This window comes from Mustela lutreola, chromosome 8 (assembly GCF_030435805.1).
Source record: "Mustela lutreola isolate mMusLut2 chromosome 8, mMusLut2.pri, whole genome shotgun sequence".
In the NCBI taxonomy this organism is placed as follows: domain Eukaryota; kingdom Metazoa; phylum Chordata; class Mammalia; order Carnivora; family Mustelidae; genus Mustela; species Mustela lutreola.
The window spans coordinates 60888723-60910879 of record NC_081297.1 but is presented as its reverse complement, the minus strand read 5'-3'; the positions used below and the strand labels follow the sequence as shown (position 1 = coordinate 60910879).

Below are 22157 nucleotides of genomic sequence, written 5' to 3'. Positions count from 1 at the left end.
AAAGAAAAAAAAAGAAAGAAGAGAAAAAAAGGGGGAAAAATTCTTTGGGATGAGAACTCAGGAGTTAACTCTGTAGCAACTTTCCTGTGTAACACACATTGGTGTTAGTTTCCGTCATCATGCTGTACAGTACACCCCAGCACCCATTCATCTTAGATCTGGAGTTTGTACCCTTTGACTACCTTCCTTCATTTTTCCCTCCACCTCCCCTCTGCCTCTGATAACTGCAAATCTGATCTTTTCTAGCAGTTTGACTTTTGCTTTAGATTCCACATACAAGTGAGATCATACAGGATTTGTCTTTATCTGGTTTATTTTGCTTAGCATAATCCTTTCAAGGTCCATCCACATTATAGGATTTCCTCATTTTTTAAGGCCAAATAATATTCCATTGTATATACACATACATCTCTATAGCTATATCTTTATCTGTGTCTATCACAACTGTCTCCATTCATCTGTTCATCCCTCAGCGGACACTTAGGTTGTTTCCATGCCTTGGCTATTGTCAAGAATGCTGCCAGGAGCATGGGGGTGCAGATAGATATCTTTTTGCCTTTACTCTTTATTTGATGTAGCAAGGCCAGGCAGGAAAACAACTGGTTGTATTTCCCAGCCCCTCCCCTGAAGCTGCTCCCCAGCACTGCCCCCCCAACCAGAAGTGACCGAGGAGGGAGGGGGTATGAAGACACTGAAGCCAAGGGGAGGCAGATGGGGAGGGGAACGCAGGGTCCATTAGCATGCAGGCGCTTGCTCTGGCTCTGCCCCACTTGCCTACCTCCTAACCACACATACACAGGAAAGGGTCCCAAATATCTTCCAAATAGGCGACTTGTCCATCCCTTACCCCATTCCACCAGGACCGTGGAGCTTAAAGTCAGGATGCTCACACCCTGCATCTCTGGGGCCTCAGAATTCCCTCACTGAGCCTCATTTGTAAAATGGGAGAAGAGACCCTGCCTGATAGGGTTGAGTCTCATATGAGTTAAGGTACCTGGCACATAGAAGACCCTTGATCAATCCGTGCCTGCTATTGTTACTGTCTTGTCATCTCCCAGCAGGGCAGCCGTGAGGGGAGTCGTCTCTCTAGACTCTCATCAGGAGAACCTTCACGGACCCCCACAAAGCCAGTTTGCCTGGGCCTCTTTCATATTCCTTTTTTCCCCCTCAGACTGTGGTCTGGCCATGGAGATGCCTCTCAAAGTCCTACACCCACCCTTCATGTTGCTTCCTTAAGCTCCAGGTTCTCCAAACCCCTTTCCCCAAAAGCTACAGGAAAGGAGAGGGGCCCAGGTTGCTCAGGCTTTGGAGAGATGGCTGATGAGGGCTGTGTGGGGAGAAGGGTCCCAGGAGCAGCCGGTGCTGGGGCGGAGGCAGAGGAGGAGAGAGCAGGGAGAGGGAGGAGACAGCTCTGCGTATGGGCTTGGCTTCAAGAGATGGAGGCTGGGTGCAGGTGGGCGAAGTGTTTGTGGGTAGCGGGGAGGTGGAGTGTGGCTGGCTCTCGCCTATGGGGCTAGGGTCTCTGCATGGGCTAGAATGGGGCTGTCTGGGTATCCTGTTTTGACATTCATTCATGCCCAGAGCTGGGCGGTGGCTGTGAGTGTATGTTGAGCTTGTGGGTGGAAGAAGGCATGGGTTGCTCACACACAGGGCTGGCGAGGCGTGGAGGGCCCACTACTTGCTCTTGGAGCCCCCTGGTTGGAGGTGGAGCCTGCCTTGCCCGAATCCCTTCCCCGGCTTGCAGGTGCCTGCTGGGAGGTGGGCACGCAGGTGCAAATGTTGCCATTGCTGCTGCAGTTACAGCCCTGGCTGGAGGAGAAGCAGCTGTTCCGCGCAGGGCACTTCTGGTTCCATGAAATATTTAAGGCCACGGGGATGTGACTTGGTGACGCAGTCACTTCATCTCTGCTCTCCCCCGCCCCCTCCCCCCCCCCCAGCCCTGTCTTAGAGCTGGACTCTGGGTTGATGGGTCTGTTCTTTTCGTTCTCAGGACGTCCTGCTTTTATTTAGCTGTCCTCTTTACCTCCACAAATCTTCTCATGCATTAATTCACTAAACCTCACAACCGACCTGGAGGGAGGCTTGTGTTAGATCTTGATTTTACTTCTTATGGGTGAGGTCACAGAGCGAGCTGATGCTGGAATGGGTCGCTAGGTTAGAAGGTTAGAGCGTCAATTCCTGCCTCTGCTACCAACTCGCTGGGCCACAGTGGTGGGGCAGTGACCTCCTCCCTACACCGAATGCACCCTGGTCTCTGTTTAATCATCTGTAAAATGAGGGCGACTAGGCGGTGGCGTGGGTTTCTTCCCATTCTAAAATGTTGTCATCCTGAGTTAGGGGTGCTCCAACCACATCCTGGGAAGTCTCAGACCCAGGCTTGGAATCAGAGGCAGGGATCATATGTCTGTCTTTGCATTTCTCCCCACCTGGCTGTTGTGGTGGGGGTGAACTTCTGCTTGTTGGATATATGACGCACTCATACTTTTTCACACACTTGGCTCTGACAAGGTGAGGCTTGAGACTGATTTACCCACCCAAAGGAGCAACGACCCCATCCAAGTGGTCCCCCCAGGAAACCATATGTTCACACCAATTTGCTGTAGTTTCTCAAACATTTCTGGAAACTCTTTTGGAAGCATCTCAGAGCCTGTGGCATATGCTCTGAAAATCCTCACTGTGGAGTGACTCTTTGTCCTTTGGAGTGGCTTTACTCTGGTGGAAACGACTGGGGGGTCATGCCTTGTGATGAAGGAGGGAAGCCAGCTGGGGAGCAGAACTTGACCAGGAATTGAGGTGTGGGTACCCTGTAGTGAGGCCTGTGTCCCTTGCAGCTCCAACACCTATCTAGAAGACCTCTCCGCAAGAGAAGTTTCCAGAGCTTCTTGTGGGCATGAGCAGCACCACTGGAGTAGATGTTGGCCTCTCAGGGGATGACTTGAAAGCCTCCGCCACCCTTCACTGTGTATGTCCTGGTTTGCCTGTGAAAAAGCCCATCGTTGCCACTCTGCCAGGCATAGGGACACACCCCCCTGCAGCTGGCACTCTTGGGAACGGGGCCAACACTGGTGATTCAAACACAGGGGCTGCTCATTTCCAAAGTGCTTTGTGTCTTCTGAAACCACACACTGGCAGGGGTGGAAGAAACTTGAAGATCAATCCATCCCCCTTGAACTAGAGAGGAGAAACTGAGGCCCAGAGAGAGGAAGCAGCTCTTCTCAGGACTAGAACCCATGCCAGCACTTTTCCTGAGAATCCAGATTTGGTGGTTTTGGCAGGGTGATGGCTGAGCCTGAAATAGGAGTGTGGACCAGATGACCTCTTGAGATGTATTTTAACCCTATGATCATCATCGGTCCAGAAGAACCAACCCGTAGCTAGCCTCTTCTACCACAACTCTAACAGTTGGGTTGGATTCATTCTTCCAATCAGTATCTATTGGGGGCCAAACATTATGCTAAGTGCTGGGGATATAGCAGAGAACAAAACAGGTAGTCTCTGTCCATGGGCATAGCAGAGGTCAGGGTGGTGGTGGGCTGACCTAGGAATCACAAACGATAACTATTACAAAGGGGGAAATACAAGAAAGGAAGAAGGTCAACATAATCTCTGACTGCTGAGAGCCCCCACCCCCACATATGAGCTCCTTCCAGCATGGTGGTTAAACACCCAGTTCCTGCAGCAATCCGCCCGGTTCAAGTTCTGCCACCTGATAGCTCTGTGACCTTGGGCAAGCTGTATGACCTCTCTGAGGCTCAGGTTTCCCACCTGTAAATCACAGCGATCCCTATTGTTATAGAGAGGGCTTTATTGTTAGAAAGAGCCTAGCTCGGTGCCTGGCACCCGTCAGGCATTTGAGAAATGGACAAGAGTAGGTAGGAGTTCATCTCAGCAAATGTTTTCTCTGTTGGCTCTGGAAAAACAGGGAAGAAAAATGGGGATTTCAAAGCTTTCAGAATTAGGGGTTGGGTATCTGTGGGCTATCCCTTGCCCCTTTTCAGCCCGATCCTTCTCCTCCCTACCTTGTCTGATCAGATGTCCTCCTGTGTCCTCATCTGCATGGGTGATTACCCTGCCCTGCTAATTAACACCAGTCCTGTTAATGATTAAATCTAATGACTTTGACTTGGGGATGTGATGGAAAATTCCCCAGCCATAGGACAGGATGAAGGTAGGTTACCAAGAGTAGGAGTTAAGGGCCCCCCTGAGATCTGGACATGTTGTTGAGGGTTGGTGGCTGGGGATGGGTGTGGCTGGGGAACAGATGCCTGGGTTTTTTCTCAGGGCTGCTCAGCAGGGGAGTGTGGAGGGAGGGGGTCATTTGAAAGTTATAGTCAGCCCTCCTCCCCCATTCCTCTTCCCAGCCTTGGCAGAGCACGCTGGGCCCCAGCCCAAGCCTTGGCATTCCTCTTGCTAGGGGTTGGTTGATTGCAGCTAGAGCAAGGACAGGCAGGAGATGGTGTATCAGTGTCCCAGGACTGCCAGAACAAAGGGCCACTAAGTGGCAGGAACTTACTTTGTCCCAGTTCTGGAGGCTAGGAGGGTGAGATCAAGGTGTCAGCAGGGCCAGGCTCCCTCTGAGGGCTCTAGGGAAGAATCCCTTCTTGCCTCTCTCAGCTTCTGATGGCCCCCAGTATCCTTTGGCTTGTGGCAGTGTCACCTCGATGTCTGTGGCTGTCTTCACGTGGCCACCTTCCCGCGGCACCTCTCTGTGTGGTGTCTTCTTCTTACAAAGACTTCAGTCCTTGGATTGGGGCTCCACCCTATATCCAGGATAATTTCATCACAAGCTCCTTAATGAATTACATCTGCAAGGACGCTGTTTCCAAATAAGGTCACATCTGAGGTTCCGCAGGGACGTGAGGTTTTTGGAGACGTTCTTGGCCCCATGGCAGATAGTGAGAGTGCCTGGTAGGCAGGGAGCCTGTGCTTACCGCCCCCACCCCCCAACTACCCTGTGCTGGGGCCCCCGCCTACCTCTCCCTCTCCCCAAATAGAGCGAATGCTCAGGAACTCTGGGAGGCCTAGAAAGGGGGGATATTAGTGGAAAGAGGTGAAGGGATGGGAGCAGGGGTGTTCTAGATTGGAGAAAAGAAGACTGCAGGGCCTTTGAAGGGAAAATCCTGGGTTCCTAGAGTTTACTACTATTGGAGGGGAGAGTGTAACCCACATTATATTGTGTATCGCACAAATTATGTGCTATTATACATATTATATAGTATACTATATTCTATGGTATTTGACAACCACAACATGTCATGTGATTAAAAAAATAAAGTTGCAGTTTGATTTCCTGGTGAGTTTGATTCATGACACAATCCTTTCTATTTTATTGGGCTGCTGAGCAGGGGTAATTTTTTCCCTTGCTCTTGAGTAAAAACCCAGGAATGGCTCTTAACTTTTTTGGTTGTGCTCAAATAAGAGACAGGCATTGAGCATTGATCAGAAACTAGAACAACCAGGCCGGTGCAAGATTCAAGACTCACAACTATTTACTGTCACTCCTGGACAGCCTGTTGGGCCCTGCTTTAGTTGTACCCTGGGAAAGGGGCGAGTGTCTAGCTTTTGCCTGTCTCTCTGTCATGTTTTCTCTTGCCCCTTCCAGGCCAGACCCCCCACCACCTCTCACCCCCCCCCCACCCCACTCTCATTGTATGCCATTTCTCAGTAGGGTGAAGTGTGCTGGGGAGGATTTGGAGGTGGTGTGGGGCAGACCTGAAGGGGTGATTCTCAGCCTCCTCCTCCATCAGCTGGTACTGTCCTGGCGCCTTTCTCTCTGGTCTTCTGTGGTGACTGTTCTCTTGTGGGCCTTTTCCTGGACCCTCAGAGCTTTGCTGTCAGACCCATTCACCTGTGTTCCCTTACTTCAGGAACTTAAGCCTCCTTCCTCAGCTGTTGGCAGCCTTCTGCCCCTTGAGGGGGCACTACTGGACAGCACCCAAAAGGGATGCATGGGGATATGCTTGCTTCTCTCCCAGGACCCAGAGCCGATCAGTTCTTTCTCAGGCAAATGAACCCAGGGCATCCCAGAGCACCAGCCCTGTTAGCCCGCCCACATGGAAGTTCCTTGGTCCTTCACTCTCCTTCTAAACTTCTGGGGTGGCACCCAGGCTCCAGGACACTCTGCTCTCAGCTCTAGGGGCCACATACTCAGCTCTTGGGGTAACCCACTTAGCATCCACTGGGTTTGCTCTAAGGTACGTAGCTCCTTTCCTTTTCCTTGAGAGGGGGGAGAAGGGCTTCATAGTATAGCTTTATCCATACATTGCCTCCCCAAAAGATCCTCCCTTCTCTCTATACTATGATTTTTTTTCTTTTCTTTTCTTTTTTTTTTTCAAATCTTTGATCTGGCCGAGGCAGTCAGAAAGTAATTCTTAAAGTTTTCCTTTGAAATTTGTCATATGATGATTTGGCCTTCACTTTAAAATGTCATCTATTGGGGTGCGTGGGTGGCTCAGTAGATTAAGCAGCTGCCTTAGCTCAAGTTGTGATCCCAGGGTCCTGGGATTGAGCCCTGTGTCGGGCTCCCTGCTCAGAGGAGAGCCTGCTTCTTCCTCTCTGCCTGCCTCTCTGCCTACTTGTGTTCTCTATCTCTCTGTCAAATAAATGAAAACCTTAAAAAAAAAATAAAAAGATGTCATCTATTGGGGGTGCCTGGGTGGCTCAGTAGGTTAAGCATCCAGCTCTTGATTCCAGCTCAGGTCATGATCTCATAGGTGAGGGGCTGGAGATCCCCGCATCCACCCCAACTCCCAGGTCAGGTCAGGCTCTGTGCTTGAGTCAGCTTTGAGGATTCTCTTCCTCTGACACCTCAACCCCTCCCCACCATGCTCGCTTGCTCGCTCTTTCTCTCTCTCTCTCTCTCAAATAAATAAATATTTCATCTATTGTATCTTGGTGCTTACTTGAAATTCCAATTTTAACATCTTGCTGCAAAAGCACCCGGGACAGTTAAGATTGTCCCAGGAGAGTGGGGCATCAGTTCCAAAATCCACAGGGGCTACTTGTCTATGTCGGGCAAGGGGGGGAAGGTGAGGATACCAAACAAATGGCCTGGAGGCCGATTGGCCACCAGAGGGCAGCAGATCCTACTTCAAACTCGGCTTCTTCCTCCTACTGGCTGGAATTACTTTCTCCTTCAGTTCCTGGAGGCCAGGTAGTGCCCAGTGGTCTGCCACGTGGAGGGGCTCAGCTTTCCTGGTATCTCAACTGGCTCCCCAGAGGTGGCCCTGCCTTCTGACTTTCTACCGTCTAACCACTCTTCTTCTGCCTGAAGTATCAAAAATGTCAGTCGACACTGAGCAGGAACAGCCATTCATTAAACACCTGCATTGTAATGGGCCTGAATATTGGGCCATACTCTCTGCCCCAGAGAAGCGCAGCCAGGAAGGGAGAACCCAGAACAGGCACGATGAGCTGCAGAACAGCAAATGTTGTTGGGGAGGCAGAAATTAGGGCTTTGTACTGAACACAGATGTGGGCGTTGCCAGGGAACAGGGCTGGGGGGAACGGGGACAGGTGGTCAAAGGTACAAGCTTTCCATTATGAAGGATGAGTAAGTTCTGGGGATATTGTATATTTGGAAGTAGCTAAGAGGGTAGTTTTGTTTTTTTTTTTTTTTTTTAAGATTTTGTTTATTTATTTGGTGGAGAGAGAGACAGAGAGAGGGAACACAAGCAGGGGGAGTGAAAGAGGGAGAAGAGGGCTTCCTGTGGAGCAGGGAGCCTGATGTGGATACCAGGACCCCGGGATCATGACCTGAGCCAAAGGCAGATGCTTAATGACTGAGCCATCCAGGCACCCCCAAGAGGGTGAATCTTAAAAGTTCTTATCACACACACACACAGGCACACACATACACAGTTGTAACTGTGAGGTAATGGGTGTGCTAACTACATTAACTTTGGAGACTGGTTCCCAGTGCATGCCTATATCAAATCATCATACTGAACACCTTGAGCATACATAATGCTAAATGTTGATTATATATCAATAAAGCCGGGAGGAAAAGAAATAAGGACTTTGGGAGCACTGAGGAAGGACCAGGAGCTGGAGAAGGCTTCTTGGAGGAGGGGAATTGGGGCTGGGTTGGGTTTTTTTTTTTTTTTTAAAGATTTTATTTATTTAATTGACAGAGAGAGAGATCACAAGTAGGCAGAGAGGCAGGCAGAGAGAGATGGGGAAGCAGGCTCCCTGATGAGCAGAGAGCCCGATGCAGGGCTCGATCCCAGGACCCTGAGATCATGACCCGAGCTTAAGGCAGAGGCTTAACCCACTGAGCCACCCAGGCACCCCTTGGGTTGGGTTGGGTTTTTTTCCCCCCAAGGATGAATAAGACTTTGGGGAAGAAGAGGTAAGAATAGGGACAGGTAGCTAGACAAATCTTGGGGGACAAGTGAGTTGAGAGGTGACAAGGGAGGTGGAGGATAGCAGAAGGTGTCTGGAGTATAGGGAGGGACCTTTGGGAAAATTCCATTTCTTTCTTTCTTTTTTTTTTTTTAAAGATTTCATTTATTTGACAGAGAGAGATCACAAATAGGCAGAGAGGCAGGCAGAGAAGCAGGCAGAGAGAGAAAAGGGAGGAAGCAGGCTCCCTGCAGAGCAGAGAGCCCGACTCGGGGCTCGATCCCAGAACCCTGGGATCGTGACCTGAGCAGAAGGCAGAGGTTTTAACCCACTGAGCCATCCAGGTGCCCCATGGGAAAATTCCATTTCTGATACTGGCAGAAGCAGACCTTCCTTTCCCGCTCCCCAGTCTCCAGGAAGCTGGCCTGAGGCTGGATAGTGGCAGGATTTTAGTGAACATGGAGGATTGGAGAAAAAGGGGAGGATGGGTGCTTTGAGCTTCTCAGAGAAAAAAAAAAAATGTTTGAAGGAATTCATGTGGTTTAGCTGCAATTAAAGAAGACTCAGGGGTGTGGTGATTTTGGTATAACGGGAGAGGTGAGGGCATGGGCTTGGGAAGGAGTCAGATGGGTGCTGGAACGAATCCTGGTTCTCCCAATACCCGAGTGACCCGGGGCTGATTGCTTTACATCTCAAGCTTATATCCTAATCTGTGGAATGGGAATAATAACCCCTGCATACTAGGGGTACTGCAAGTATGGATTGAGATAATATACATAAAATGCTTAGCACAGTGCCCGGTAAGCATTGGCTAAATGGTAGCATTTATTACTGGGGTGGTAATTACCTTCAGTTGTCACATGGAAACAAGCAACTTATTTGTGCTAGTTCAGCCAAGCAAGCGAAAGGGAGACAGACTTGGGCTGGCTGGGAGGAAGGGTGTTCTCGGCATCAGAGCCACTCAAGCCTGGAAGGGGCTGTGTGTAAGGAGTTACGTGTGGCTGGAAGTACCCAAGAGACTGTCCAGGGTATCCTCCCTTGGGGGCCAAAGTCTGACATGTATGGGCTCTTTCCAATTCGATTCTTTGGGATTATAGGTTGTTCTGAAACTGTGCATTGGAGGCTATGAATGGAAGATTCTGTGATTTACTCTGAAGGGCCCCAGGGACAGGGGAGATGGAGCTGGCAGTGGAGAGAATCAGTGACTCTCCTGGGCTGGGGCCAGATTACCCAAGGCCTTAGCTATCCTTTCTCCTCAGGTGAGGGGAGGGCATGTGGGAGTCTCTGTGAAGATTGTCCAGTCCCTCATACTGCCTCCATGTGATAGAACTCCATTTTCTGTATTGGAAGTTTGGGAGTGGGGAGAAATTTTTTTTAAGACCCTTCCCCGACTTCCAGTAAAAAAGTCCCCATTCTGGAGATCCCCTGCCTGGGCATGCATTGAGAAGCCCTTCCTGTGACATAATCTCATGCTTCCTCATGGCAGTGTCCGGACCTCTGATATGTACCATGTTTTCTGTGAAGGTGGTCTCCTTGCCTCTGCATTAATCCCACAGATTCTGGGGAAGGGAGCCCTGGGCCTTTGAGCAAGAGCTGCCCAGGACTTTTTCTTCCCAACCACTCTGAGGACTGGAGCCCCATCTGCCACCACTTCCCCATGCCCCTGTCCGTTGGAGGAGAGGACTTTGTTCCCTTCTTCACAAGGGGGTGAATGTGGCAGTGAGTGCTTCAAGACTCTGTTCCTAACTTGTTCCTCCTAGGAAAGGAGCAGCTAATTTATTTCCTTCCTTCCTTCCTTTCTTCCTTCCTTCCATCTATTCACTCATAATTTCAATTCGGATTTATTCACTGAACTCCACTTGCCCAGTAATTGCTGTTCAGGATTCTAGAGAGAAATGATGAATACTAACTAATAATTGACACATTCCCAGGCTTCATAGAGTTTACATTTTTGTGACATAGAAAGTATATAAACAGGTCAACAAATGTGTAAATAAGATGTTTTCAGGACGTGGTAAGTGCAGTGAGGGAATAAACAGGGTGAGGTGGCAGGAGTGACTGATGAGGGTAGGGTGTTGAGTGGGTGGCCAGGGGAATGCTCTCTGAGAAGGTGCCATTTCTGCAGAGTCCTGAAGGATAAAAGGGAGTCACCTAAGTAAAGAGCAAGAGGAGCCAGGTTCTAAGGAGAGGGAACAGCAAGGATTAAAATCCTGAGCTGGGAAATGCTGGTGTGTTGTTCCAGGATCATGGGGGATGCCTGCATGGCCATGAGGTATTGAGCAGGAGAGTGGAATGAGACGAGCTTGGAGGAATAGGTGGGAAGCAGACCAAGCCGGACCTTTAGGCCTTGGTAAAGAGTTAAGATTTTAGGGGTGCCTGGGTGGCTCAGTGGGTTAAAGCCTCTGCCTTTGGCTCAGGTCATGATCCCAGGGTCCTGGGATCAAGCCCCGCATCGAGCCCCACATCGAGGCTGCTTCCCTTCCTCTCTCTCTGGCTGCCTCTCTGCCTACCTGTGATCTCTGTCTGTCATATAAATAAATAAAATCTTAAAAAAAAAAAGAGTTAAGATTTTATTTAATGTGCAACTGAAAAATACCTAAGACTTTTTCAGCAGCAAACGGACCGACGCAATTTGATATACTTTAAAAGATCACTTGTCTAAATGCTGAATGGAGGATGGGTTGGGAGGCGTGAGGGTGGAAGCAGAGAGGTTAGTCCGGAGGCTATTACAGAGGTCTAAGTGATAGATTGTTCTGGTGAAACTTGGGTGGTGGTATAGAGATGGAGGGAGGGGGATGAAGTCATGGTATATTTTGGAGAGAGAGTCTAAGACTCTGTTGATGTGGGGACTGAGGGAAAGGCAGAAATCAAGATTGGCTTTTAATTGAGTATATGAGGTCATACTTAATGAAATAGGAAGATGAGATGGATGAGTATATTAAGATACTAGTTCAGGTGCCAGTAATAAGGTCTTGATACCATGACTTAAATGGGAATTAAACAGCAGTGGTACGGTGGCTTCACAATATTCGAGACTCAGGTTCTTTCTATCTTGTAACTCTTTCTTTTCAAGATGGGGCTTCCATTTAGTGGCCTATGATGGCTGCTCCAGCTCCCACCTCTTCATCTCATTCTAGTTGGTAGGGAGGAGGGAGAAGAGCAGGGGAGGACACCACCCATAACTTGCCCTTATTGTATTAGCGTTGTTACCACTGGACTTCTAGAGTAAAGGAGATGGGAGGTCAGGAGGTTGTAGACAAGATGGGATTCTTGAATTGGAGATTTTGGCGGTTACTGTGGCAAAGTGTAAGTGGAGGTACAAAGGTCAAGGACTGAGAAGCCAGGGTATTGGAGAGGTCATCTGTGTGGATGTGGAACATCCTCAGGAATGTTGGGGTGGGGGGAAGCAGGGGCTGAGGTTACCAGTGAATGGGGCTAAGAGGAGGGGTAGCCTGTGTTCAGAGCTTCCAAGGAGGGGAGGTTTAGAAGTTAAAAGGAGGAGCAGTGGTACAGAAGCAACCTCCCCTTCCCACGTTCTGGCTCGGAGGTAATTGGTGGTAAGAGGGAAAGCAGCTCCCACTTGAGAGCCTTGTAGAGGTTGTGGGATTCTCAGGAACTCTCTAAATTTAAGACTAGCCAATAGAGAGAACACTCAAAACAAGACATTGTCACTACCAAGGAGTTTGCTGATCATATGCCAGGAATTCTAGAAGGCACACTAAAAGGTTCTGGGAGAGAGGCTGAGTAGAGAATTGGTTTGGGTTAGGGAGATGGGAGTCTGGATAACTGGGTCCTGGAGGCTTTGGCTTGGCCTTGGCGATGATTGAGGAAGACAGACCAGCTGTGGCAGGAGGGATTTGGTTGCCCATCTTCTTCTGAGAACAGTGGGGACAGAGTATAGACCTTAGTACCTAACTGGATGGTTTGTGGCCTCTGGCAACCGATTCCTGTGATACCAAGGCCTAAGGGGGTATGGGTGGCAGCTGATCCCATGGGAGTAGGGTATGTACATTAGCAAAATAATAGCCCCAAAGATGTCCATGTCCTAGTCCCCAGAACCTGTGAATATGTTGGCTTTCATGGTAAAGGGGAAATAAGGTTTGGGATGGGATTAAGGTTGCTAATCAGCTGGCTTTAGAATAGGGAGCTTAGGGGCGCCTGGGTGGCTCAGTGGGTTAAGCCGCTGCCTTCGGCTCAGGTCATGATCTCAGGGTCCTGGGATCAAGTCCCGCATCGAGCTCTCTGCTCAGCAGGGGGCCTGCTTCCCTTCCTCTCTCTCTGCCTGCCTCTCTGCCTACTGTGATCTCTCTCTGTCAAATAAATAAATAAAATCTTTAAAAAAAAAAAAAAAAGAATAGGGAGCTTATCCTAGATTCTCTGGATGGGTCTAGTGTAATCATAAGGAATCTTAAATATGGAAGAGGGATACAGGAGAGAGTACCAGATGGATGGCAAAGTGAGAAGAGCTTGGCTGGTTGTGGCTGGCTCCGAAAACAGGGGAATGGGACCGAGAGCCGTAGAATGTGGATGGCCTCTAGAAGCTGGAAGGAGCACAGAACTGGTTCTCCCCCGAGCCTCCACAAAAGAATACGGCCCTCTGGACACCTTGATTTTAGCCTCATGAGACTCATCTTGGATTTCTGACCCCTAGAACTACAAGATGATAAATCTGTGTTTTTTTTAGCCAGAAAATTTGAGTAATTTGTATTTAGAAATCATAATCTGGAAACTACTACAAGTTGAGAAGGTCTTCTCTTCCAGGCAGCCGGTCCCTCTTGCATGGTGGGGTGGTATGGCAGCTGGGGAGACAGAACACTTATTGGATGCATTTCGCCAGGGAGTGCTGTTCATGTGTTAACGGGAACGTTCCTGAATAGCACCACTCCAGTCTCTGCCGTCCTCCCATGATGCAAACACACAAATTTGTGCAAGGCTTCCCTGCCCTGTCCTCCCCTGGGGCATGTCTATTCTTTCCCTATCTGTTTAGTGGCTCAGGCAGAGAGGAAGTAGAGGGGCCCCTTTTGGACTTGTGTCTTGATTGCATTCTTTAGTTTGGTTTGCCAGAGAGGTGAGAGTGCTATGGGTTGTCTGGCCAGTAATAACATTGGTATCTTCTCTCCCTTTTGCTCCTGTTCTTGGGGGCACCTTCTACATTGGCCTGATTCAGAGGGGCAAAGGGTTGACATGCTAGTGGGCCTTGGCACTGAAATCAAGGCCTGGCCTAGGGGCATTCCAGTGCAGTGGATTTTAACAGGCAAAAGGTTTGAAGGTAACTTTGACCTGCAGCTTTATAGGTGCAGCTGAAGTGGGAATGAAATTGCCCCGATTTCATGGGGGCACAGAACATGAGACAGTTAAATTTTGGCTTCAGATTATTTGTGCTAATCTTTGGTGAGCAATGCTCACTTGGCTGTCCCACATCTTGATTGTCTACTTTGTTTTAAACTATGGTTAGGACCATAGAGGGAAGCATGGAGCGATTTTATTTATGGCCTGCCGACAAGATCCTGAAATTATTTCCTACCACACAGTCTCAAGTTGGCTCTGGATTGTACATTTGTTAAGTCGACCCTGACCTCTGACCTCAGGGCCCACTGTGGGATTAACCACATGAATGTGGTGGACTTCATGCAGGTAAAAAGGACCAGAACCCCTTATGTGGAGGAAACACCAATGTGGATGAAAAAAAAAAAAAATCTATGAAATTATTACAAACCGGAAGGATAGGAGAAAAATGAGCAAATCTTGTACCTGGAACACTGTGTCTCTAGACATCAGACTTAGGGAATTAAGGAGACATGGGGTGCATGTGAGATACAAGTTTTAGTTTGAGAGTGAGAAAAATCAGCATGAAAGGGAAAGAAAAGAGAAGGATGTTCTGCTGACTGAGTTGGAGAAAAAGATAGGATTTTCTTGGAAAAGAGGTTGAATTCGTAGGGGCCATACCTGAGGTATATTAAAATAAAAAGGAAACGTCTCCCCATCTAAGTGCTTTTAAAAACCGAACTAGAACAGACAGAATATTTATTCATTTCTGGATCAGGGAGGATGACTGGGGGTGAGTTGGATTTAATAAGGATGCAAAGCGGAGTGCGGCCGCTAGAGGGCGCGCCAATCTGGAAACTAGCGCGAAGCGCGGCTGGCGCGGGTTGGGGTGTGTGTGTGGGAGGGAGTGTGTGTGTTAGTGTCGAGCCCTGCGACTTTTGTTAGTTTAGTTTCAAAGCGGCACAGTTATTCAGGGGTGAGGGCTGGAGGAGGTACTGCCCATGCCCTGAAGGTACATGGCCAGCAATCCGTGATCAGGACCCTCCTCCCCCACACGTAGTTACTGAAAAGATGAAAACACACACTAAAGCGGGTTCATGCAGGAAAGTAATCCATCTCGCTACATCTGAGTCAAATTAGGATGACTGGGAGCACTATTTTAAATTTTTAAATATCACAAGATGACAGAAAGTATTAACCACCCCGCTTTGACAAAAGAAGCAGTAGTCATGCTCCCCACGTCTAGAAAACAATGTATGAATTAACCTCTCCATGGGATGGGACATGTAGGACGTGGGAGGCTGCTGGGGCTGAGGAGCCCTCTTCCATATTGTCTTCTCTTGAACTTTGAATCCTCATTAAAGGTCCCTCCCCCTCCCCCACAAAACCCACAGGGTTTTTGTGCACTGGGTTCTGGGCACCTAATTGCCCTGTGGCCTGACCATATGCTTTTGTTTTAAGTTTTGTTGGTGTGGAGCTGGTGCCATAGTATTAGTCTGTGTCCCCGTCACTCTGAGTTTGGAGCTACTGGAGGAACTGCTTATAGGTCAGGGGAAGCCAGGCTAGCCCCCTGCCTCCACACATCACAGCCTTGCCCTTGACTCTGGGGAAACACTCATCAAGCTCAGGCTCACCACCTTCCTCATCCTCACCAGGCCTGAGATCTTCCCACAGTCCCTCCTACTGTCCATCCCTTCCAGGTCTGGAGAAAGGCTCCCCCTAAGGCCAGACAGGGGGGGAGGTGCAGGTTCTCACCCCTACCCACACTTTGGGAAGCTGAAATCACAGGGAGAGTGTGTGTACCGACCCTTCCCTTCACACCCTGACCTTATTCCACCAAACAGCTGGCTTCAAGGGACACCCTTTCCATCCCATCCCAAGAGGCCACAGAACTTTTTCAGGTGGGGAGGCCCAGCCAGAGCACAGGAGGCATCTGGGGGAAATGGAGAACTGACCTGGTGGCCAGTGGATAGTCTTTAAGGATGAAGATGGCCAGGCAAATGAACAAAGCTAAGTTCCTTTGGGGTAAGACCTCCTGGCTAAGAATGAGCAGAATAGACATTGGAAAGGGAAAATTTTGGACTTTTCATTTTCTTGCATTTTCATGTAAAAGAAAGTATATTTAAATTTTGCTCTTTGTTACTTTTGATATTAGGATGGGGAGTAGGTTCAAATTTAGTGCAGTTTTTGTCTGCTGGAATTGAATTATTTGATATTTTATGGTGCCAGCTCATGTTTGTTTAGTCCTCAGCAGGCAGCCAGAGGGAGGAAATGGAGTTTTAGGGCACAGAACGGTCCTGGAGTCCATCTCTGACCTTTCTGGATCCCATTGAGAGGCCTTGGAGGGCAAGAGTATTCTGGTCACCTCACCGATTCCAGGAGGATATACACAGAATAGTGGTGAGAAACTGTTACTTGATTTCTTCATCTGAAAATGTAGATAACATTTTTTCTTTTTGTTTTGTCTTTTGCAAGGATTAAGTGGGTAGGTTTTCGGGAAGCACTTAGAAACTTCTTTCTTCATTTCCTGTTTGGAAATGTATTCCCTGCCACAGTGGGGGCTATAAGAATCAGTGGATCATGTGATGTAGCCACTTTGTAGGTCACAAATGGCCAAATATCTGTGATTGGGAGACTGCTCTGATGCACAGCTGGTCTGACCCATCCCCCACCCCCTGCCTCCCACGCCTCCAGGCACACCTGTGTTTGGTTGCAGATTGTAGGCCCACCTGTTAAACCTCAAAGGTTGAGAGAAGAGATGGCTACTCCGTGTTGAGGGCTTTCCCTCTTAGATGTCCCCTCCCCACAAGAGGAGCAAGTTGGAGGGAATATTTCACAGCCCATTTTCTCATTTGTTGCTTACTTTCCTTTGGTGATAGAGTAGATGATTTTATGGGTGAGAACCCCTGAATAGCTTCTCCAGCTCTGCCTCTTGTTCGGTCTGTGAATTGGTAGTGGGGTGAGGTGGGATGGGGTGAGAGTGGGAGGTTGGGGTCAGAGTAGAAGGCCCCTTTGGCCTGGGATCTCCTATCCAGTTTTTTTTTTTTTTTTTTTTAAAGGTTATTTATTTGACAGAGAGAGAGAGAGAGATCACAAGCAGGCAGAGAGGCAGGCAGAGGGAGAGGGGGAAGCAGTCTCCCTGCCAAGCAGAGAGCCCCATGTGGGGCTTGATCCCAGGACCCTGAGACCACGACCCAAGCAGAGGCCCAACCCACTGAGCCACCCAGGTGCCTCTTTCCTATCCAGTTTTAACAGAGAGCCCTGCGTTATGGGTTTATAGAACATTTGTCCAGCCATTAGTAAGGGGGATACTTTCTTTGATCCCCATTACATCATGACCTTCATTTCATTTTTTGTATTGGTCTGAGGCTGGAGGGTCAGAAGGATGAGTCTGGGGCTTTTAATCTCCAATACACTTCCATTTTCCTAATCTAATCTTCTCAGGAAACTTCTCCTCCCAAATCCTTTCTAAACAGCATAATCTCTCATCTCCCTCCGCTGTTATTTTGGCAAGAATTTATGTCTTATCTCAAGCTATAGCTTGTGAGAGGCCCATCATAGAACTTCCCATCTAGGTTGGGAGATGTTCTTGGTGGAGCTGTGAATGTGTCTTTGTACTGGAGGGGAGGGTAGGTAAACTAGGGAAAACAGGCAGGTGGAAACTTTCTGTGTCAGAAGAAAGCAAAGGAAGGAAGGAGATCATTTTATCTACTCCACCTCCAGATTCCCCTGGGCTGGGGCAGCCCTAGGTCTGCATTGCAATATATCAGTCACTCTTTGGGTCTTTGGAGTACGTCTTTCTCTATGCTCTGGGGGTAGGACAATAGACCTCAGAGGTGCCTCCAGAATTGGAAAAACTCAGTCATGCCCCTGTCTTTCTTTATTCACACTCAGGGTTTTGAAGCTTTGTGCCAAGAAGGGGGGAGCAGAGACCATTATATCTATATTCTGTTATCTCTCCGTTTCCTTTCTGCCACCCTATCTTCTCTTGAATGGGCAGTCTTTCTTCCATTTGCAAGATGGGAAGATATTCTTCTTTTCCCATTCTCTTTTCTCCCCATTGCGTCCTATATGCCTTTACAGTGAACACTGGCCAGGGTTGGGGGGAGTTTGGCAAGTATTGGGTAGACGAGGATAGCATGTGGTAGACACTTGGTGGATGTTTGGTGAGTGGGTCAGTGGGAGCCACGCACTGACAGATGGGGATGATGGGGATGTAGAGGAAGGACGGCGGAGAGAAGACAAGGGGGCACAGGATAGGAGCATAGAGCACACAGTCAGGAAATGTGCCAGAAAGGAAGGTGAGGGGGCTCAGAGAACCAATCAAGTGCAGCACATTGGAAGTCAGCGAGGAGAAAATTTCTAGAAAGTGTAACTGTGTCCAGTTCTGCAGAGGTAGCCAGGAGAGTAGGGACTGGAAGTAGCCACCAGGCTTGTTGCTGTCGGTGATTTGGGGCTGGCAGGTGTGAAAAGGGAGATGGCAGGGGGACAAGGAGGGCAGAAGGGGGAGGGAGCATGGAGGCGGGAGCACGGGGAGGAGGAGGGGCAGTTTGAGGCCAGTCAAGACCTCACGGAGGATATTTTGGGATATGAAGACCTGAACGGGTTTGTAAGCTGAGGAGAGGTTTAAAATTAGAGTGACGGGGTAACTCAGGAAGAATCCTAGGAGAGTGCAAGCCTCCAGCCTTGCTTCCTGCCCAACAGAGCCACCACAGAGCCAAGCTTGGGATGCAAAGCTTTAATGAGGAGTGTGAGGGGCTGAGAGCTGGCAGTCAGGGTAGTGTGGGTGCTGCAGACACTGGCTTTCGCCCAGCCTGGGATTGGGCCTCCTTATCACTAGGGCCTTGTGACTTCATAGGAATGAGGGAGTAGTCTTTTCGGGTAGGTTATGGTCTCTTTCATGGTTTTGACCAGGTTCTTCCCAATATTATGGCTGAGCTTGGCCAGTTTTCCCTCTGGGGTGGTTGCTGGGAAATATTGGGAAAGAAATGTTGAGTTGAGGCCAGTGACCCTGTGTCTCCTCCATGTACAAGTCACGGCCTTCCACGGTGCCATCATAGGCAGTCAGTGGATCCTTTGAGTCTCATTTACCTTTAATTCTTGTTCCCCTGAAGCTTCCTTATTCTTCCTAACCCCAACTCCCCCGCCCCGCCAAGGCACTGTTGGGCCCCAGCCTTTTCCGGTTAATTGGCCTCCCTCCCAGCTTCTTCCCTCCGCCCAGGCTCCTACCAGCCCTCGGAGTGAATTCCGTAGTTTCTTCTGACTGAGGGGCAGCATTTCTGAAACTGGCCTCCTGGGGGATGGGGTGAAGCAGCTCGAGCTTTTGATTTGTTAGTCTCCTCGTAGATCTGATCACACCTTCCCCTTTGAAACCCAGCTCTTCGCTGGAGATGGGAGTTTCCTTAGAAGGGTTTTCAAGGGAGACATGGTCCCTTTTAGGGATCAGCTGGGCAGCGGGGACCGAGGAGATAGAGGGAGTGAGGGGCAGAGAAAGAGCTCATGTAAGGAACAGCCAGCTGGCACTGTGCCATATCCCTTAACACACAGAGCAGGTCACGGTAGAGCCATTGCCCAGTCAGTATAGACCAGAATTGATGTCCCACGCCTGCATCCAAATCTATGAGCACCTGAAAGGCACATCACTGATTCTGAATGGCATTGAATAGGAATTCCACTTCTAGCAAATTCACCAGCTTCCTCATCTCAGGGTGAGCTGACACTCTCCACCTGCTAACATTTGGGTATGAGTGGTTCCTACACCCATCTTCAATGACTACACAGCATGAATTGCTGTTCATATTGTTCCTGGCCCCTAGATGCTGGCTAATTAATGCAGTGGAAAGGATTAGGGTCCAACACTAGGAGGGATGGCCTTTGCTCCACTTCTTCCTCATGGGGAGAATTCATTATTTGCTGGGCAGCCTTTTACTACCACAACTTACTGTACAGTTTGCCAACATGAGACTTACAGGCATCCATGGGCTGAGCCTCCAAGTGGATTTCATCTTCTGGCTCTGAAAAAGAGGTTAGACTCCAGGGGTCTTAAGACATTTAACATGGGAGATGCTTCTATGAACCCCCTCCTACCTCAGCATGTCCACCTTCCTCATCCTGGTCTAGGTCTTAACATTTTCTAACGCACTATGCAATCTAATATGCTAATTATTTGTTTCTTTCTCCTGGGAGAAAATCTCAATGATGACTGAGGTCTTTGAGTTTTGTTTGTGTAGCCCAAGTGCCTAGAGTTGTGTGTCTGGCATGTAGTATGTGTTCAATAAATAGCAGCTAAATGAATGTGTGCATATGTCTTGCCCTCATTGTTACAGAGGGAGGCAGGGAGAAACAGTGGCTCTGCCTGAGGCGTCCAGCATCCTCAGAGGTTGGATCTAATCTGAATCTCTGTTGAGACATAGTCCACCTTGATTTGGGTCCAGGTGGTTCCTTGGACCCCAGCCCCAGGCTTTCTAGTGTACAGGATTTCTGGGGTCATGTGTCCTAGTTCCCTGCCTTCCTATCTCAGTCATCCCAGGTATAAACTTTTTTTTTTTTTTTTTTTTAAAGATCTTATTTCTTTATTTGAGAGAGAGAGAGAAGACAGAGAGAATGCAGGAGGGAGAAGCAGACTCTATGCTGAACAGGGAGCCCAATGCAGGGCTCGATCCCAGGATCCCAAGGCCAAAGGCAGACATCCTACCCACTGGGCCACCAGGAGTGCACTTTTGGTTATGCATCTCCGAACCTCTCCACACAACATGTTACAAGGATTAAGGAGAGCTCGCCCTAGAGCTGAGGGTGCTCCAGCTGACAGCCCGATGACCTCTGAGGGACAAAGAAGAGTGTGACTGGAGCCAGACTCACCATTAAGGATGGCAAGAGAGGTGGGGACTAAGCTGGCCAGCAGCAGGAATGTGAAGCAGTTCATGGTGGAGCAGGGTCTGTCTGCCCTGGGGAGACGTTGTGGAGGGGAGTAGCCTAGTGGTTCTTTATTTATCTTGGGGGTGGGGAGGGGCTTTGGGGAGCCCGGTTCAGGATTGGATCTGGGGGCATTCCAGGTCTCCCCTCCCAAGTTCCCTATTCTGAATACATTTGTTTTTGGGAACTGGGGCTTCTGGGAGACCAGTTAACAGGAAAGTGAGGCCCCTAACCTTCCCCTGGCTTGGGCCATGCCAAAGGTGTGCCAGCCCCAGGCTCCATCTTGGGAAGTTCTTGGAGTAACTAAATGGGTGTGAGTTTCTCTCCTTCATGGTACTCATTATTGGTATAATTTTATTTTTATTTGTGTGATCACTTAATGAACATCTACCTACCCCAGGAGAATGGAACTTCCGTGATGGGATTAGGTTTTTGCTTGCCACTGTTTTCCCAGCACCTAGAAAGGAGCCCGCACATAGTAGGTGCCCAGAATATAGTAGCAGGGTGAATGAACAAAGAAAGGGCTAGCAGTTTCAGGCATGCTGACCACATGCCAGGTGCTGTCCTGAGTTTGTTCATGTGGGATATTTTATTTAACTCATCACGGTCATGAGGTATGTGTTATTTACCAAGCCAAGAAAGTGTATTCACAAAGGTGAGGTGACTTGCACAGGATCACATATCTGGGTGGATTTGAACCTAGGTTAGTCTGACTCCAAACTCTATGCCTGGCAGAAGCAGGGTCTGGTGGCTCTGGAAGTGGGGGAGATGGAGCAGCGAGTTGCCCACAGAGGCATAAGGGAGGTGGTGGGGGATGAACCCAGGACTTGGGGCTGGTTCCAGACCTCTGGCTGAAGTAGTTGATCTCCTGTATCCCCCTCAGGTTGGAATTTTTTTTTTAGTTTTTCTTTAAGTTCCCGTTAGTTATCTTACTGTGTAATATGTGTTTCAAGTGTACAGTATAGTGATTCAATACTTCCATATGTCTCCTGGTGCTCATCACAAGTGCCCTCCTTAATTCCCATCCCCTATTTCACCCACCCCCCACTCTCCATCACTCTGATAACCCGGCAGTTTGTTCTCTATAGTTCAGAGGTGGTTTCTTGGGGAGCATCCGGGTGGCTTATTTGGGTAAGCACTGGACTCCTGACTTGGGCTCAGGTCATGATCTCAGCCCAGCCTCAGGCTCCGTGCTCAGCTGGGGGTCTGCTTTTCTCCTTCTCCCTCTCCCACTACCACTCCCCTTGCTTGCACGCAAGCTCTCTCTCTCAAATAAATAAAATACATTAAGGAAAAAAAGTCTTTCTTGGTTTGCCTCTCTCTCTCTTCCCCCTTTGTTTGTTTTGTTTCTTAAATTCCACATAAGAGTAAAATCATATAGTATTTGTCTTTCTCTGACTGACTTATTTCACGTAGCATAATACACTCTAGCTCCATCCACGTTGTTGCATATGGCAAGTTTCATTCCTTTCGGTGGCTGGGTAATATTCCATGGTAGATATACACCACATCTTCTTCATCCATTCATCAGCGGGGGGACACTTGAGTTGTTTCCCTAACTGGGGTGTTGTTGATAATGCTGTTGTAAACACCAGGGTGCACGTCTCCCTTTGAATTAGTATTTTTGTGTTCTTTGG

At 48.9% G+C, this 22157-nt stretch overlaps 1 protein-coding gene across 1 annotated transcript; it reads right to left on the bottom strand.

Annotated features, from left to right (window-relative positions):
• Positions 1 to 18444: 18444 nt before the first annotated feature.
• On the bottom strand, positions 18445 to 20530 carry LOC131839759 (glycosylation-dependent cell adhesion molecule 1-like). Its single transcript, XM_059187487.1, is given in 5 exon segments — positions 18445 to 18575; positions 18899 to 19010; positions 19013 to 19054; positions 19567 to 19622; positions 20467 to 20530. Coding segments are annotated over 5 exon segments (405 nt in total).
• Between the last annotated feature and the right edge of the window lie 1627 nt (positions 20531 to 22157).